Source organism: Stenella coeruleoalba (genome assembly GCF_951394435.1).
Source record: "Stenella coeruleoalba genome assembly, chromosome: 6".
In the NCBI taxonomy this organism is placed as follows: Eukaryota; Metazoa; Chordata; class Mammalia; order Artiodactyla; family Delphinidae; genus Stenella; species Stenella coeruleoalba.
Genome location: NC_137151.1, coordinates 123,768,143 through 123,786,882, shown reverse-complemented (window position 1 = coordinate 123,786,882; position 18,740 = coordinate 123,768,143). Strand labels below are relative to the sequence as shown.

Below are 18,740 nucleotides of genomic sequence, written 5' to 3'. Positions count from 1 at the left end.
AGAAAATTTCAAGAGGACTTCTGTTCATCTGAGTCCCTCTTTAAGCCAGGCTAGAAATCATCCTAACGGTTAACATTTGGGGAGGGGCGTGGCCAGGCACACTGTTTACCTCTGTCTGCTCTCCTAACTTCACCAAGACAAATACCTAGGATACGATATCTGACAATGAAAAATCTTTTGGAATCCTCTGCATTTTTCTCTGTATCGCTATCTCGATGATTAAGGGAAAAAATTGTGTTGTATAAGGACCCATGTCACAGGATAGATGGTAACTTACTAAAAATTGTCAGTGTCGGTGATATTTACAACATTTCTGAACCAATGCAAAGGCTGGACATGTCTAAGACGCTGTCTCTTATTGGGACTCACTGGGCCTACTGGGTGGCAACACCAGCGCACTCAGGTCAGCAGACAGTGAGATGGAGCCAGGGCGCGTGGAGGGCTCAGGACCTGGCCGGCGTGGGCTGGAGCCGGGAGTCGCAGGACCCAGGTCCACCAGGACCAGCTCTTCTGTCCACCCCCTTCTCTGAAGAAGGCCGTATGGTGGCTGGGACCACCTGCCTGCCTGTCATCTGTGTGCCCCCGCCAGTGCAGAGGGAGCCAATGTGGCTGCCCAGTCCAGCTCCTCGGGGTCAGGCTGCTCCAGGAGAGGCACGTCTCTCTGGCTAGAACACTCTCCAGCCACTCGGCTGCGCTGGGAGTTGTGCCCGAGGAGCTTCCATCAGAAAGGGATGTTGTTCAAGGCAGGTACCATTGACAGGTGCAACTGTACTTGTATGACCCCTTCACGGTGAAAGATTCAGAAAAAAAAAGTGACTTTGGAGTTGAGAGGGTAACACCTCCTCATGGAATTTCTCTCTCCCAATAATTGTCAAAATGAGAAAGATATTAAGTGTTTCAAACAGCAACCAAAGGAAAGGATATGTCCAATGAACTATTGACCAAAGGAAGAAATATCTCTGAAAAGGAAAGCAGACGTGTTCCATCGTGCTTTCTCTCTGGTTAAAAGGTGTCTCCTGTGACGGCCAGTTATGTCATTACCACGTGGAAAGCCGTGGGAACCGCTAACGTCCACTGTCATTCTGTGCAATCAGGATCAGATGTTTCCAAAACTGGTCTTAACAGTGTTTTACTCCCCTTGAGAACTTGATATTTATTATAGAAATAAAGCTGTACAAATAGACCCATAAATCTTATTTTTACTTACGTGCGTTAAACGCCTGGAGAACAGGCCTGATGCTGGTTCCATATGGGGTGCAAAACGTCAGCAAGACGGAATCCTTCTCCATGGGGGCCCACAGCCCAAGAGAGCAGCTAAGGCAGGCACACAAATAGCCCATAACATGCACAGAGAAACAGGCGCCGGGAAGGATGAGCAGATCCTGCTGAGCGAGGGGAGAGTCTTTCTGACCTGGGACAATCCAGGACGGCTTCACAGAGGAGGGGATATTTGCCTCAGACCTAAGAAGAATTTTCCACAGAAGAAGATGGGAAAATGAATTCTGGTCAGAGATAGGTGGGCATCCTGACCCCCTCCGGCCTGTGCCCGTGCTCCAGCCAGAGTCATGACCCGACAGGCAGCTCCATTCATGCCAGGCTCCTGCGGGGACCGCCAGGTGGCTGCCCTGCTCTCAGACCAAGTTCACACTCTCTGAGGAACACGGCTCATGGGCCTTCCAAAGCCCGTCCCCTCTCTGTGTCTCTGTCTCTGTGTCTCTGTCTGTCTGCTGGCCCTGTTCCGTACGCCCCTGCCCTACTAACTTCCAGTTACCAAAGGCAACGCGGCCTTCCAGCTCAGACTCACACGGACTGGTCCCTCTGCTGAAAGCGCTTCCATGATGCTCCCTTTGCTTTCCCTCCCCCCGCCTCACCTCTACCCATGAAGGCGCACACTCACCACCTGTAGGGGCTCCCAGAGGCCAAATACAGGACGATCTGAGTATCTAAAACCAAAAGAGAAACAGCACGTCCATCAGCAACGCACTGACTAAAAAATACAAAAGATCCGTGAATGCCTGATGATACCCAGGCGGGGAGAGAGATGAGGAATATCTCTGAGAGTATTCATTAGCTATTTTAGATGCCCCTTTCTGTCCACGAATCATCTGTTTCATCCAAGGACATGGCTTTTTCCAGCACTGGTCTTCTCCGTGCTTCTCGGGCTGATTCTTCCCAAATGCCTGGGTGTCCCGGGCTGTGTGAGTGAGTGGGGCTCCTTCCCCCGTGAGCTTTGATTTCCTGTGGGTCCTGGAAGGTGGGTCAGTTGCGCCACAGGCGTGGAGCCCCCAGGAGTTCTGGGTCCAGGTTCTCCCCCCGCTTCTGCAAGGCAGGTGGCCTCGCGAGGAGGCTGTGTTAGCCCCTGCGTGTTCCGTGAGCTGTGGTTCAAGCAGGTTCCCCGTGTCACCCCACCCCCACAGAAGGCAGAGTCCTCCCGCCACCCTGACCTCCCCCTGGGAGCTCCCATCGCTCTCGTGAGCTCGTTTCAAGTGTCTTCCCGACTGCCACGTGGAGTAGGGGAGGAGAGGTAGGCGGGGATCCGGTACACGGGCGCTGCCGAACGACGGCCCATGGCGCGTGGGGTCCCAGAAACGAGAGCACGTCCTGTGCCCAGAGTCACCAGAGATGCTCACCGTCTTATGGCCGCTCCTCCTTCAAGCTGTACAGAGAGCACTTTGATTGCTTTGGGAAACTCCCCATAGACATGGTGTAGACCAGCATCCTTCCTTTTGCCCTTTGTGGGGTGACAATAACCAGGATTTTGGTCATCGGGCACCAGACTCTTAATACAGTACAAACATTATTGCCCAGAAACATCAGATGGGGCTTGGCGAGGTATGGCTCTTCAGGACGCGGAACAGCCCTGGTGGTGTAGGGCAACTTCTGCTGGGGGTCGGGGCAGACCCTCCAGCTGCAGTGGCCGGTGTCCCTGCAGCTCCGATCTGGCTGCACAGGGGCAGCCGGGACCAAGGGTGGCGTGGCCGGGCTCTCTCTGCAGCGGGGGCCCGGGGCAGGGAGGGTGGCAGGACCTCCAGCTCAGGCTGGGGCTCAGGACTGGCTTCCTGGCCCAGGGAGGGGACAGGCAAGCCACGAAAGGAGCAGCCCGGGTGCTCCTGCAAACCACCACCTGACAAGTGGCGGAGCAGAGCACAGACGGAGAGCAGCAGCAAACCTGGGTCACGGGAACATGGCGAAGGAGGTGGCAGGACGTGGGTGGGCATCAGCTTTCAGAGCAAGGAAGGAGCAGAGCATCAGAGGACAGGACCAAACTCGGGGTGGGGTACCCCAGGGAGCCTGAAGGTAGAGCCAGGTCTCCAGACCACCCCCGCCCTGGTCGGTGGACACAGCACTCCCTGCTCAGACTGGTCAGCAGGGAAACTGCCCAGGTGGGCAGACGAGGGGCTGGGCCTTCACCGCACGAACCAGAAAAGAGTCTACGTGCTTCTCTGTAGCCACAGCAACCACGATGTGCGTGCCTCTTACTGTCTGATCCCGACAGGTAAACTCTGCCTGGAGTTAACAAGTGTATTATTCTGCTTTCACAGGACGAAGGTGACGGCTGGCAGATGTCGCCGAGTGTTTTCCTTCATACGATGCAAGAAGGAAACGACGTATACAAAGGTCAGTTGAGCAGAATAGGTGTGCTCCTGTCCACCCAGTGCGGCCTCAGCCTCTGTTGGGCAGAATTTGGTGCCCAACCACGAGAGGCTGCAGACATGCAATTCACAGCCAAGACCTTCTGTCCATCTCTCTTTTAGAATTCCTTTGGGTGGCTTCAAGGCATATACCTGGTAAAAGAGAAAGATGAGAACATCATCTAAGCCCCTGTTCCGTGTTAAACCCTTGAGACTCCAGCTGAACATTCTCTTGCTAGGAATGAAAGGGAAGAAGGATTTTCCCTGGATTGTTTAAATTAAGAAAATCAATGCCGTATGTACAGTAAAATGTTTTAATCCTATTAGACTAAGACTCGTGCCTGAACACTGACACCTAAATCTTTTCTCCCATGTTCAGCATACTTAGCAGAGTATAATATGGCTCATTCGGCAAGTGTATGAATTGGTCTTTGAGATACTCTCATTATACTTTCCTGTGGTCCCACTCCACCCTCACAACAAACCCCAACACAGAAGGACCTGCCAAGGCGACCCTGGCCATCAGTGTTATTTGGAAATTCCTGAAAAATGCAATAAGGGCGTGAAGTAGAATATTTCCAAACTCCAGTCACATGTGTGCCTCCTTCCTAATTCTGGTCTTAGGTGGACAGCACCACTACTGTTATTTACTTAATATCTATTTTTAATTGATGCACGGTTTTTATCCCAATTAATTGAGCCTTATCCTCAGCAACTATATCAAAAGTCGTTGCAGGTTTGATATGCCGGTTCTATAAAATAAGAATGTCCGTGGACTTCCCCCCAGCAATCCAGTGGTTAAGACTCCACACTTCCACTGCAAGGGGAGCGGGTTCACTCCCTGGCCAGGGAACTAACATCCCGCATGCCGTGCAGTGTGGCAAAAAAAAAAAAAAAAGAATGTCCGTGTACCTCCTGAAATTCTTTCACTTACCACTAGTGGCAAGGGTCCCACTCTACCTGAGACGCTGAACGAAGGCAGAAGCACAGGGATAGGATGACCCCAGAAGGATTTAGCGACTGCTTTAATTGGGGAGGAAGGAGGTCAAAGGGTAAATTAACACCGATTAGGTGCCCGAGACGCAGAAGGCTTTGTGTTTTCGTTCCCATCTTACTTACCTTTATAACAACCAGGAGCGGTAAACATCACTTACCCACCATCAGCAGGTCTGATCTTCTATCAGGTCTACTGATAGAAGACCTGCCATCATTCACGTTTAAGAACATCAACTCTTTTTCTTTTCCATTATGGTTTATTACAGGATATTGAATATAGTTCCCTGTGCTATATACAGTAGGACCTTGTTGTGTATCCATTCTATATAGTTTGCACCTGCTGACCCCAAACTCCCACTCCAACCCTCCCCCATCCCCGTCACCCCGTTGGCAGCCACAAGTCTGTTCTCTATGTCTGTGAGTCTGTTTCTCTTTCGAAGATTAGTTCATTTGTGTCATATTTTAGATTCCACACGTAAGTGATATCATATGGTATTTGTCTTTCTCTTTCTGACTTACCTCACTCAGTATGATAATCTCTGGGTCCATCCATGTTGCTGCAAATGGCGTCACTGCATTCTTTTTCATGGCTGAGTAGTATTCCATTGTATATATGTACCACATCTTCTTTATCCGTTGCTCTGCCAATGGATATTTAATTTGTTTCCATGTCCTGGCTATTGTAAATAGTGCTGCAATGAACACTGGGGTGCATGTATCTTTTCAAATTACAGTTTTGTCCGGATATATGCCCAGGAGTGGAATTGCAGGATCATACGGCAGCTCTGTTTTTAGTTTTGAGGAACCTCCATGCTGTTCTCCATAGTGGCTGCACCAACTTACATTCCCACCAAGATAATACCAACTCTTTAACAAACAATGGTGCCAAGCAATCACTATCAAAGCATCCATTCACTTACATATTCACTCAACAAACATTGATTGACTCCAGTGTGCAGGTGCAATGCTAGCCTGGAGCTACAAAGCTGGCGCATGCCGTCCGCAGGCTCACAACACACCAGGTGCGGTGGCGGTAGATGGGTGGGGACAGTGGCACAAGTTGGATGGCTTGTTAGGCTGGCCTCAGCCGCCTCCGAGGGACCCAGCTAGGAATCGCAGTAAGTCACAGGCCTGGCTGTGGTGCCCCCGGAACTCAGGGCTGGGTCGCAGACAATAGCTGCCGTTTGTGAAGACACCACTTCACATGACTTCATGTATTGGTCCGTACACACTGTCTTTTGTTTCGTATTCTGCACATCTATCTCCAACCTTCGAGATAATTTTCCAGGCCTTCGAACGCTTTAGGTAATTGACCAGCTACTCTTCTTCTGAACACCTCCCTTCTGGAGCCCTGCCAGCTGTCCTCCTTGGGGCTTCCTTTGCCTTCTCTGACTGTCACCCCTTCATTTTCCTGGTACTCCCTCATTTTGGTGGAGCCTGTCCTACTGGGTGTCCTGAGAGGGGCTGCCGGTGGGGAGTCTGAGGTGCCAGGTACATCTCAATGCACTCGCACTCGGGATTTGGAAGGCCTGGCTCCCTTGGCCTCTGATGTAACTGCATATGGAGAAAGAAAGAAAAATGGGGAAGAGCAAAATTCTCACCTACCTTAACAAGGAGTCAGGAGCCCGTGTCTAAAATTGACTCATCAAGAAGCAGCAGTATATGCGTGTTATCTAGACATTGGGAGAGGAACAACCAACCAAAAGAGCCCACGTGAAGCTAGATCACTTCACGCCCCCCTCCCCTGGGCCCCCCCCGACCTCAGGGCTGTCGTGCTTTCTGTTCCCCTTGCCTGGAATGCTTTTCCCTTCAGGCCTTCTCCCGCCTCACCTGTGCCCGCCCCTGACCCCACTTTACTCACCTCCCTCTGACTTCCGTGTGTGTGTTTGCTGTCTCCCCGCAGCGGGTGGGAGGGGGGCGCCAGGTCCATGAGGGCAGGGCATGAATTTCATAATTTACAAATAGATCAGATTTATGAATAAATCTGAATCTAGTCAATGCATTTTTGAATGAATGAATGTGGGAATAAATGCCACTGGACAGTGTAACTGGAAGGCAGAGTTTTTTTATTATAATCTTTTCGATACTCTGACTTTAAAATAAGGTGCATGCATTATTTTGATAAAAACAGTAATTAATTTGGGGGACATCTAATGTTCCCATGGGAAGCCTGCAGCCCCACCCAGCAAAGCTCTTGAACCGACCCACACCTGGTGTGTAATATCTGTTTCCATCAAGACTAAGAAAACACAAGCCACTCGGGAGCAGGAAACATGAGGCGTGATTTTCCTAGTTGGCTGTTGGGGCATTTGATGAGCTATCTGTCAGGTCTTCAGTAACTTACAGAAATTAAATGTTTTCATCTGAGAATTCTTTTCATAAAAATCAAAGCTTTTTCTTCTCAGATGAAACATTAGCATTTTAATCACTGAGATTAAGCGCCCTCCTCGGTCACCCCTCCACGGGCAAAAGCTGCCGCACCTCCCGCTTCCCAATTCTGGGATAAAAGCTCATTCTCTGCTGTAGGAAAGAGCGGGCCGTTGTTTTCCTTTGAGAGCCATGAACAGCTTCCTGCATTCAGAAATGTCCATGAAATTCTTGAAGGGATTGAGAAGGGCCCTGTGCAAAAGCGTCATGAGAAAAACAAAGTTGCAGTGGAAAACGAGGTCCATTTACGCGAACTAGAGGTGAAACCGGGAAAGGCTGCTGCGAACTGCTTTATCTGTAGAATATAGTTACAGCTCCAGAAATGGGAACGTCACTGCTTTTACATAAATAATCGCATCTTGCTTTCCTTTCTGTTGAATATTCTGTGTTCCTTTCATTTTGAAACGCATTGCTTCCCAGTCTTAGTAAATCAATCCCGTGAAAAAGCAGTGTCGCTTCCTTTAAATAACAAAGCAGTTTTGCTCTAAAAGATCTTAATGAAACAGGTGGCTTTTGCTGTGGGAGGAGATTCAGTCATCATACAAGGGGGAAATCTGCTAGGAAAGAGTTGTTTTTCGTGAATAGCACGTTTTAACACAGTTACAGTATTTTCAAGGGGGAGAGCTTACAATTGGAAACCCATAAAAAAGAAGCATTATGTTATTCCTGCATTTCAAAGTGTTCCACAGTCTAAGCTTATGTAAATTTCAGAAAACGTACAGAGAAGGGGCGGTTGCCTTCAAGCCCGTGAGCCAGCCTCGCCTTTGTGTACTCACACCTTCCAAGCTCACTGCAAAATCCCCCTTCTGGGGGGGAGGGCGGACAGGCGCTCAGGCCAGAGCAGAAACTGAGGTCACCCTCAGACAGGCATACAGGAGGCACACCCCCAAACCTCTCCTGCCGTATCGTCCCGTCCCAGCGTCTGAGCCCTCGCGGCTGGGCCACCTCTCACGTGGCCACCCTGCTTGGGAAGGACATGTGGGTGAATCAATTCTATGAAAATCTCACCCCCTCTGTGATGTGTTTCTTGTCGATTTCTTATAAATCCACACTAGCCACCCTAGAAAAAGTTGGGGTACTTTCATCATCCTCATTTTCAAAAATCTGCCCCTGAAACGTTGCATCACCCGTCGGTTTCTGCTTGCTATCTTCCTGGCGCAGACTGTGACCAGACAAGGGCTGACCCCCTCCAGGCCGCACTGCCCTTGGTTGGCTGGTGGGAGGCCGGTGAGCCTAAGAGCCCTCGCCGGGCCTGGAAGCCAGACAGGCCGACCCCTCTGCCCAGCTAACTGACCAGGAAGTGAGCCAGGCCTGACCTGTGTGTGGCCATCACCTTGTGATGCCCCCTCTCGCTTCCAGAGATCTCCATGCCAGCCTCTGGGAGCAGCGTCGGGGTCTCCAGCCTGTGGCTTGTGGAGCCGACCCACACTTTGGGAAAACTGGAGCTGCACAGCCACATCCCGTCTTGCTCCCCTTGCATCCTGTGTGGCCCTGACTCGCACGCCGCGAAGAGGACACGCCCAGTGGTCCTCCGCCTCCTCACTTCCACCTGCTCTCTGGGCACAAGTGTTTTTAGAGTAGCCGCTGTCCTGCCTGGTTCCTCGCCCCTCGAGAGGTGGAGACTGTTGACAAGGAAAGGGAAGACTGTTAAGACCAGCAGCTGGAAAGCGGTAGCATGGGGGACCCACCTGCCGGGGCTGCCGCCTGGCTGGAGCCCTCCAGGCGATGCCCTCGCCCAGTCGCCCGTTCTTGTGCATCTGCATCTCGTTGCCCTCTTGCTCCATCTCCCCAGGATCTGCAGCCATTCCTGGCTCACACCACGTGCCGTCCCTTCTCCTTTCCTTTCTCGCAGCTTCTGCTCATCCCCGGCCTCCATGATTTACGTGGAGAGTCCACCCTCCTCTCCCATCTGTTTGCCCACTTGACTCTCCGAGAATCTTCTCTGCTGTCCACCTTCACAGTTGACACCTTCTGCTCTGTGCGCCCAGATGTATGTTTCTGCCTGTGACCGTGACTGTCCTCTATGGCTTGTCCTCTAATGCCGCCCTTCTTGATGAGCTGTGTCGGGGGACACAGTCCTGGCTAGTCTCAGGATCCCGTGAGGTGCTCGTAGGAGAAGCTGTGCTTGAGAAACTTCCATCCCATCGTTCACCGCCTGCCATCCAGGCCCCGCACGACCCCCTTTCTTCCCAAGCCATAGCCGTTGTCAGACAGAGGTGGGGAAACCCCTGCCTGGGGCCCCGTGGCCCTCGGTTGCCTTCCCGAGTTGCACGGCATCCGTGCTCCAGGGATGCGCTCCCGGCAAAGTGGCCCAGCGGAGTGGTGGTTGCAGGTTTGGTTCCAGAAATTTTCCATCACATGCTGAACACAAATTCAGGGAAGAGATCTCATTTCCCAAACTGGCAAGTCTTTTTCCCCTGGGAAATCCCCCGGTCCCGCCAGGATCCAGGGATCTGCACCTCTGCGCAATTTGGAATTCCCCTTCTGAGAAAACAGGTTTATTCCCATTTATTCCAGTGATACAAAATTACCCTTATTTCCTCTAGGGTCACATTTCTCTAACCATCCTCCTAACTGCCAGGCAAAAGGGAAATGTAAACTGTGTGTGATTTCAAAAACATCCAAAAAGTGACACAAAAATAGAGCCGTTGAATTAGGGGCGCGTAGCGGGTACTTGTGTATTCAGTGTTGGCTTTTACTAGGAGCCAGGGTAAACTACTGGTGAGTTGAACTAGCAACAAAATCTCTCCTATCTTAGCACATCATTTGAAGAATAAAAATAATGTAAAGCATATTACAGAAACAGTCGCCTATAACTGTATAATCCCACAATTAACGTATTATTTTTTACATGTTTTTAACCGTATGGAAGAATACTGTTTGTTTCATGCTTTTTTATTGGATCTTTACACATCAGCAGTTTCCTTCTGTATTTTCTAGATATTGTACAGGCACAATCCTTCTGTTTGGGAAGTGGAGAAGGATGCAGGGCAGAAAACTCAGTTGTGTTATATGTCACAAAACTGCGTTCCTTAGTGTCAACCGCAAAGGAACGGGCACTGGCCCTCTACCTCTACAAGGATTAGATCATGAGCCACTGCGGCTGCTGACTTCCAACACCCCCTGAAAGGAGTTCAAGGTGGAGAGCAGGCATGAGGCCCTCTGTGCTCTGGGAAAAACTGGCAGAGCAGGTCTTCAGAATAGTTAGATATTTTCAGGAGAAGATTTTATGAGCCCAATTCTTGTATCTCCTCCTATCTAGAAAAGCACTGAAATCCTTCATGGTGACGACTGCTCCTCGAGACGAGCAGAAACCTTCTGCCAAAAAATATACTCGATTGCCTGGACTCCCCCTTCACCAGAATCACATATATGCTAACCTTCCCCCCCGCCTCTTCAGAGCAGTTTCTCAGAGCTCTCTGAGACGCTGTCTCCCGGGCTATAATCCTCATTTTGCCCCAAATAAAACTTGACTCACAACTCTCATGTCATACATTTTTTTTAAGTCGACATTAGTCTTCACGCTGAAAAAATTTCATTTTCTTTATCCTTCTGGAGTACAGACCTGTGGAAGAATAAAGATGAATCGTGGAATGTCCCCCAGGGCTATGATCCCGAACTGATCAAAGCGGACAAACGGAAAGAATTGGAGTCGGAGATCAGGCTGCAGGTAAGACTGCTTTTATGCTGTAGTCCCAGCAAGTCATTCGCTGCAGTGCTTTGTTACAATTTCCCGTTAATAACCTACCCAGAATTTAAGCTATTTTTAACTTCACAAAGAAAACACAAGTCATGCGAAGTCACCTAAACCTTTTGTATTCACCTAGGTTGACGAGCTGATGAGACAGGAACTAAAAAACTTAAAACTAGCTGTGAACAGAGAGATGGAATTATCGGGCAAAACAGGAAGGAAGAAAGGAAGTAAAGAGGTGAGTGGTCCTTATGCACGGGAAGCAGAGGGCAGATCCCAACCACGACCAAGAGCCCGGCCCCCGCGGGCGGTGGCCCATCCATGCGTGCTGCCTGCGGACCCCGGCTGTCCCAGGCTGATTCTCCGGGAAACGTGCCTACCTTTGGTGAATTTACGTTGGTCCACCAGGTAGCCCTCAGGGCTGTGGGCTCATAAATGAGATAAATCCAACAGTCTGGAAGTAACTTCCCCAGTCCCCCATCACTGCAGATCCGTGGTACCCAAGCCCCACAAGTGGGAGGAGACCTATCGGAGGAGCTGGGGCATGTGTCTCAAATGCCCACCCGTCTCTCCCTGTAGAAGCTCTGTAGGGGAAGCCAGTGGCAATGAGCAGGTTCTTTGTGAGTCGGGGAATCCGATGAATTGAATTTTCAGTTGCCACCCATCCGTCTCATAGTGGTTTAGAGTAGCCAGTTGGATTCCAGTATTCCATGTTCACATACTAGGGTCCTGAGAGATAAGAGAAAATATACATATTGGTGTCTGCCCCTGCTTGTTGGCAGGGAGCTCCTGGAACCCTTGTAAATTCCTAAGTGACTGAGTAATATTCCATTGTATATATGTGCCACATCTTCTTTATCCATTCATCTGATGATGGACACTTAGGTTGTTTCCATCTCCGGGCTATTGGAAATAGAGCTGCAATGAACATTTTGGTACATGATTCTTTTTGAATTGTGGTTTTCTCAGGGTATACGCCCAGTAGTGGGATTGGTGGGTCATATGGTAGTTCTGTTTGTAGTTTTTTAAGGAACCTCCATACTGTTCTCCATAGTGGCTGTACCAATTCACATTCCCACCAGCAGTGCAAAAGTGTTCCCTTTTCTCCACACCCTCTCCAGCATTTATTGTTTCTAGATTTTTTGATGATGGCCATTCTGACTGGTGTGAGATGATATCTCATTGTAGCTTTGATTTGCATTTCTCTAATGATTAATGATGTTGAGCATTCTTTCATGTGTTTGTTGGCATCTGTATATCTTCTTTGGAGAAATGTCTATTTAGGTCTTCTGCCCATTTTTGGGTTGGGTTGTTTATGTTTTTGTTATTGAGCTGCATGAGCTGCTTGTAAATTTTGGAGATTAATCCTTTGTCAGTTGCTTCATTTGCAAATATTTTCTCCCATTCTGAGGGTTGTCTTTTGGTCTTGTTTATGGTTTCCTTTGCTGTGCAAAAGCTTTGAAGTTTCATTAGGTCCCATTTGTTTATTTTTGTTTTTCTTTCCATTTCTCTAAGAGGTGGGTCAAAAAGGATCTTGCTGTGATTTATGTCATAGAGTGTTCTGCCTATGTTTTCCTCTAAGAATTTGATAGTTTCTGGCCTTACATTTAGGTCTTTAATCCATTTTGAGCTTATTTTTGTGTATGGTGTCAGGGAGTGATCTAATCTCATACTTTTACATGTACCTGTCCAATTTTCCCAGCACCACTTATTGAAGAGGCTGTCCTTTCTCCACTGTACATTCCTGCCTCCTTTATCAAAGATAAGGTGACCATATGTGCGTGGGTTTATCTCTGGGCTTTCTATCCTGTTCCATTGATCTATCTTTCTGTTTTTGTGCTATTTGTAATGAGGTGGATAGACCTAGAGTCTGTCATACAGTGAAGCAAGTCAGAAAGAGAAAGACAAATATTGTATGCTAACACATATATATATGGAATTTAAGGGGAAAAAAATGTCATGAAGAACCTAGGGGTAAGACAGGAATAAAGACACACACCTTCTAGAGAATGGACTTGAGGATATGTGGAGGGGGAAGGGTAAGCTGTGACAAAGCGAGAGAGCGGCATGGACATATATACACTACCAAACGTAAAATAGATAGCTAGTGGGAAGCAGCCGCATAGCACAGGGAGATCAGCTCGGTGGTTTGTGACCACCTAGAGGGTGGGAGGGAGGGAGACACAGAGAGAAGAGATATGGAAACATATGTATATGTATAACTGATTCACTTTCTTATAAAGCAGAAACTAACACACCATTGTAAAGCAATTATACTCAAAAAAAAAAAATCCTAAGTGATAAGCACACTGGAAGCGTCTTTTGTTACAATGAGGCAATGCTGGGTGGGTTCCTAGGTGGCTCCCAGGTGGGGGCTGGTTACAGGGAAGACCAAGCCATGATTAGAAGCCTGGAATTCTCAGCTCCACCCACCCCCATTCTCTAGAGAGGGGACAGGAGATGGAAATGGAGTTAATAATTGATCAAGCCCACATGAGGAAGCTTCCGTGAAACCCCAATAATGATGGGATTTGGAGAGTTTCCAGGTGGGTTAACACTTCCACATCCTGGGAGGGTAACACACCCCAGTGTCACAGGGGCAGGAGCTCCTGCACTCAGGACCCTCCCAGACCTTGCCCTACATACCTCTTCATCTGGCTGTCCTTCTGTATCCTGTATCATATCCTTTAATGAACTGGTGGATGGAAGTAAGTGTTTCCCTGAGTTCTGTGAGCCACTCTCACAAATTAATCATACCTGAGGAGGGGTTTATAGCCGGTTGGTCAGAAACATAGGTGACAACCTGGACTTGGCAATTGGCATCTGAATTGGGGTGGGGAGCAGTTTGGTGGGACATCACCCTTAACCTGTGGGATCCAACTCTATCTCCAGGTAGACAGTGTCAGAATTGAGTTAGATTGCAGGACCCCCCCAGCTGGTGTTGCAGAAAACTGCTTGGCGGGGGAAAACCCCGCACATCTGGCATCAGAAGTGTTGTGAACATGGTCCACTTTGATTCAGAGCCAGCCCTGCCTCTGGGGCAAGGATACTCCAGGCAGAGGAGCTGGCAGGACTGTGGGCAGCCTTTGCCCTTTGAAGGCTTTCTCAGGTTTCCATGGTCCATCACCTCTTCCTGGGACTCGCACACTCCCTCAGAGTTTACCACACTCCCAGCGACGTTAGTGACTAGCTTCGCCAGCCCAGGGGCTGTATGGTGTCTTTACAGTGGCTCTATCCTAATGCTTTTTGTGTTGACTCTACAGTTTACAGTTTAACTCTGACTCTGAATGTCCTTCATGGGCCTCTACTGAGGCTCCATCTCTGTAGCCCACTGAGGGCTCTCTATAGGCTATTCCCTCATCAATAGGAAATAAATATGCCACCCATTGACCCTATTAATGAATTTCACATCTTCAGAAAGTGATACTTTCATGACTGAACATGGAAATCAAGCCAAACAAAACGGAAAATGAAGCCAGGAGGTGACTGTACCCCTCCAGCTGAGAACAGGCTTCCTCCTGTTACCCAGCATCTGATCATCAGTCTGGCCCAAGGGCACCCTCTCACTCCTCGCAGCCTGGTGTCTGCCCTCACCATGTCCTAACTCATGACATGTCACAGGGTGAGAAATTGCTATGAATTTCTCTCTTGGAATTAAACTGGTTGAACACGCAATAGATGCACTCAGGGTACCCCAATAGATTGATGGTAATTGTGTAACTGTAGAGTTTTCAGTTCTCAAAATTCCAATCCAAATGACCTTGGGAGACATAATTATGATTTAATTTCGTAAGCTGAAACTTAATTAGCTATACTAAATCCCCTCCTTAAGAAGACCATTAGCAGAAGGGGAATGGGCAACCTTGAACATAGAAAAGGAGAAAGAGGACTCAGAGGGATAGAATTTGACAGTATTATTTCAGCATTATCCAGAAACAGTGACTTGATCAGAGATTATACAGCAGCCTGAGTGCTCCTTTTGAAATATAAATATGACCTTAGCACTCCATGCTGAAACCCTTCAATGACACCCCGGTTCCCCCAAGGATAAAGATGACAGGCTTACAAGGCCATGACCAACCTTGCCAGTGTCCTCTTCTTCAGGCTCATCACCCACCTCTCCTCCCTGGCTGTACTCCAGCACCCTGATCTTCCTCTTTGTGCCTCAAACACTCTGTGCTCCCTCCCCTCCACCACAGGGCCTTTGCACATGCTGTTCCCTCTCAAGAACTGTCTTTACCCCCACACCCTCAGTCCCGAGTGTAGTTAACCCCTACTCATCCTTGGGGTCTCAGTCCAAGCCCTTCTTCCTCAGGAAAGCCTTTTGGGACCTCCAAAGTAAGTCTGGTTGCTACACATACACTTGATGCTGAGTACCGTGTCTTCCTGGTGCTTTATATCACAGTGTTAATGTTACATTTACTGGTGAGATCATTTTGTTTGTTTCTGCCTTCCCAAATCTACTACTGAAGGGCCATGAGTCCAGCGACTATGTGACTGTCTTTTCTGCTCACCTTTGTAACCTTTCCTGGCACATAGCAAGTCCTCAGCACATAATATTGAATGAATTAATTAATCAAATCTAGATCCTATGCAGATTGACCCCCATAGGCTAAATAAGTGCCTCAAGATGTCACAGTACGGCATAGGTAGCAGTTCGGAGCATCCAGCCACCTCCTTTGCTTATTCCATACTCAACAAGCAACCTTCTGCTGAGTTATTGTAGTTTCATGTTCATTTTCTTACAAGAAGGAAGGTTACAGAGTCTGTTTCCCTTGGCAATTATATTTCACATTATAATTTAATCTACTTACATTGCAGTCTACTCCACCTTCTCTTGTGATTTAGAGATCCAAAATCAGATCTTGGGGGACGTATCATCTTTACTGATTGTTTCATTTAATATTATTTATTGGGCACTGTATGCCAGGTAGAGTTCAAGGCATTTGAGGTACAGAAGATAACAAGACAGACAAAGAGTCTGTACTTTCAAAAACAAGTTTGCAGATATGCAGGACTGTGAATCAACCCTGGATTTGCTGTCACCCCCATTATGACATCACTGAGTGAGGTCCTGACTCTCAGAGGCCATCTCTCTCTCTCGAGCTCCTCTCTTGTTCTAATCACAAAAACTTTAAGGACATAGGAGTTCCTGAAGTGGCCATGAAGCTCCTTGAGGATAAGATTCTTGACTGGCTCTATATTTTGCATTCCTGAGTGCTAACATATATAATGGGAAAAAATGCCATATTTAAATAGAAATTTAGAATCTACATTTAAAAGAAACAAATAAACATTCTGCAGTTGAAAAATATGGTATCCAAAAATAAGAAGTCTTCTAATTGGTTTAACAACAGCATAGACATCGCAAAAGGCAGGTTGACCTCAAAAACAAGTCAATAGGAAATCCAAACTGAAGTACAGAAAAAACAAATACTATAAAAAACAGAACAGAGAAGAAGAGAGATTTGAGACATGGTCAAAAGTTGTAACATATGTGTAATTAGAATTTTCCCCAAAAGAGGAGAATGGAACAGAAGCAATACATGAAAAAGTAATGTTTGTGAATTTTCCAAATCAGATGAAATACACACACCCACACATCCAAGAACCTTACTGAGGTCCAAGAAGGATGATTACAAAGAAAACCACATCTAGACACATCACAGTCAAAATACTGAAAGTCAAAGATAAAAGGCAAACTCTTACTAGATTTTTTTTTAAAGGCACATTTCCTTCAGGATAACAAAAAATAAGAAAGACTACTAAATCTCTCAACAGAAACCATGGAAGCCAGAAGGAAGTGTGAATAGCATCTTTAGAGACTGGAAAGAAATAACTGCCAACCTAGAATTCTATACCCAGTGAAAATATCCTTCAAAAATGAAAATAAAATAGAGACAAACAAAATCTGATTTGACTTGGCAGCAGCAGACCCATAGTATGAAAATACTGAAAGGATATTCTTCAGGCCGAAGGAAAAGAATCCCAGATAAGAGAACAAAAGTGTAAGAAGGAATAATCATTTCTTCAAAATGTAAAATTTGGGCAAGTATAAAAAGCTAACTATTCTTAAAATATTCTGGTTTTTAAAGCAAGAATAAGGGTCTGTACCATACATACAAAGAAAATATATAACAGCAGCAACAGAAAAGTTGGGTAGGAATAAACGGACTTGTGAGATTGCTGCATTGTTCAGGGAGCCAAAAAGAGCTAATTTAAGGTAAATTGTAATAAATTAATGATGTATTTTATAATTTTTTAAATCATACTAAAATGTATAGCAAAAAAGTAATAGTGAAGATAAGCAGAAAATTTTTAAATAATTAATCAAAAAGAATACAGGAAAGGAAAAATAGGAATAAAAAGAAAAGAAAAGAAATAATAAAAAGAAAGCAAATATGAATTTGATAGAATTAAATCCAATTAATTTAATCCATAATTACCTAAAATGTAAGTGGACTAAATGTTCTATTTTAAAAGACAATGATTGTCAGACTGGAAAAAAAACAAAACTCAACTATATGCTATTTATAAGAAACACACTTTAAACATAACAAATAGATATGTTAAAAATAAACTATAAACTATAGATGGTAATCTATAAACCATCAAAGTACTAGCCAAAAGATAGCTAGTGTAACTCAGTATCAGACAAAACAGGTTTTAGTTAATAACCACCCTGCACCATCCAAACACCACAGAAAAAATGTGGCCCCACTCCAGTGCACACCAGCAAAGGCTCCATGGGGAGCCTAGACTTCTTCCCTCATGAAGACATAGGAGACAACCCAACACCCTCACTGGAGTGGTGTCAGAGAAGATCAAATAAGGAACAAAGACTTTCATTCCTGCCCATTGGTTGTGAAGCCTTCCCATCCACTGTGTCAGTGGAGACTACATGGGGAATCTATCTGGACTCCACCCCCAACCAGTGATAACAAGGCACCCCTCCCTCCCTGCTGGGATGAATCAGAGGAGACCTAGTGCAGAGTCAAAACTTCACCAGTTCCCAGTGGTAACAAGGACACCTTCACCTCAGTGTGAGTGGAGACCACATGGAGAGCCAGAACTCCCACCCCCACCCAGAAATATAAGGAGCCCCTCCCACAATGGATTGGGTAACCTAGACTTCTACCTTCCTGGCAGTAACAGCACAACACACACACACACACACACACACACACACACACACAGTTCCCCTGCCAGAGCAGTGTCAGAGTTAAAACAAGAGATTTAAATTAAGTTCAGAGTCTCATAACATAATACAAAAATGTTTAGGTTTTATTGAAAGTCAGTCATCATAGAAGAACCTGGAAGATCTCAGACTGAAGGAAAACAGACAACAGATGCCAAGTCTGAAGTGTCAGCAATGTTAGAATTACTTGGCAAACATGTTAAGGCAGCCATGATTAAAATGCTTCAATGAGTAATTATAAAGCTGCTAGATACAAATGAAAAACAAAAAACCAGAAAGCCTTAGCAAAAAAGTAGAAGATATAAAGGAGAACCAAATGGAAATTGTAGAACTTAAAACTACAGTATGCAAAATGCTAGATGAGCTCAGCAGCAGAATAGAGGAGACAGAGGAAAGAATCAGTGAATTGGAAGATAGAACAATAGAAATTACCCAATCTGAACAACAGAGAAAATCAACTGGAAAAAAAAAAAAAGCTAAACAGGAATTAGGAACTATGGGACTATTAAAAAAAATCTTATATTCATGCCATCAGAATCTCAGAAGGAGAAGAGAAAGAAGATGAGGCTGAAAAAGCACTTCAAGAAAGAATGGTTGAAATCTTCCCAAATTTGACAGGAGATATAAACATGCAGATTCAAGAAGCTAAATGAATACCCAACAGGATAAATCCAAAGACATATAATCTGAGACACATCATAACTAAGCTTCTAACTACAGAAGACAAAAAAAAAAATCTGGAAAGCAGCCAGAGAAAAAAATGACCCTTTACCTATAGGAGAAAAATACCTTAAAT

General features: G+C 46.5%; 1 protein-coding gene across 1 annotated transcript in view; it reads left to right on the top strand.

The window, feature by feature from the left end:
* DRC11 (dynein regulatory complex subunit 11) overlaps window positions 1–18,740 on the top strand; it is a 167,138-nt gene that overhangs the window by 79,116 nt on the left and 69,282 nt on the right. The window contains exons 9-11 of the mRNA XM_079924891.1: window positions 3,543–3,618; window positions 10,619–10,725; window positions 10,883–10,984. Coding sequence (XP_079781017.1) covers window positions 3,543–3,618; window positions 10,619–10,725; window positions 10,883–10,984 — 285 coding nt within the window. The remainder of the gene's footprint in view (window positions 1–3,542; window positions 3,619–10,618; window positions 10,726–10,882; window positions 10,985–18,740) is intronic.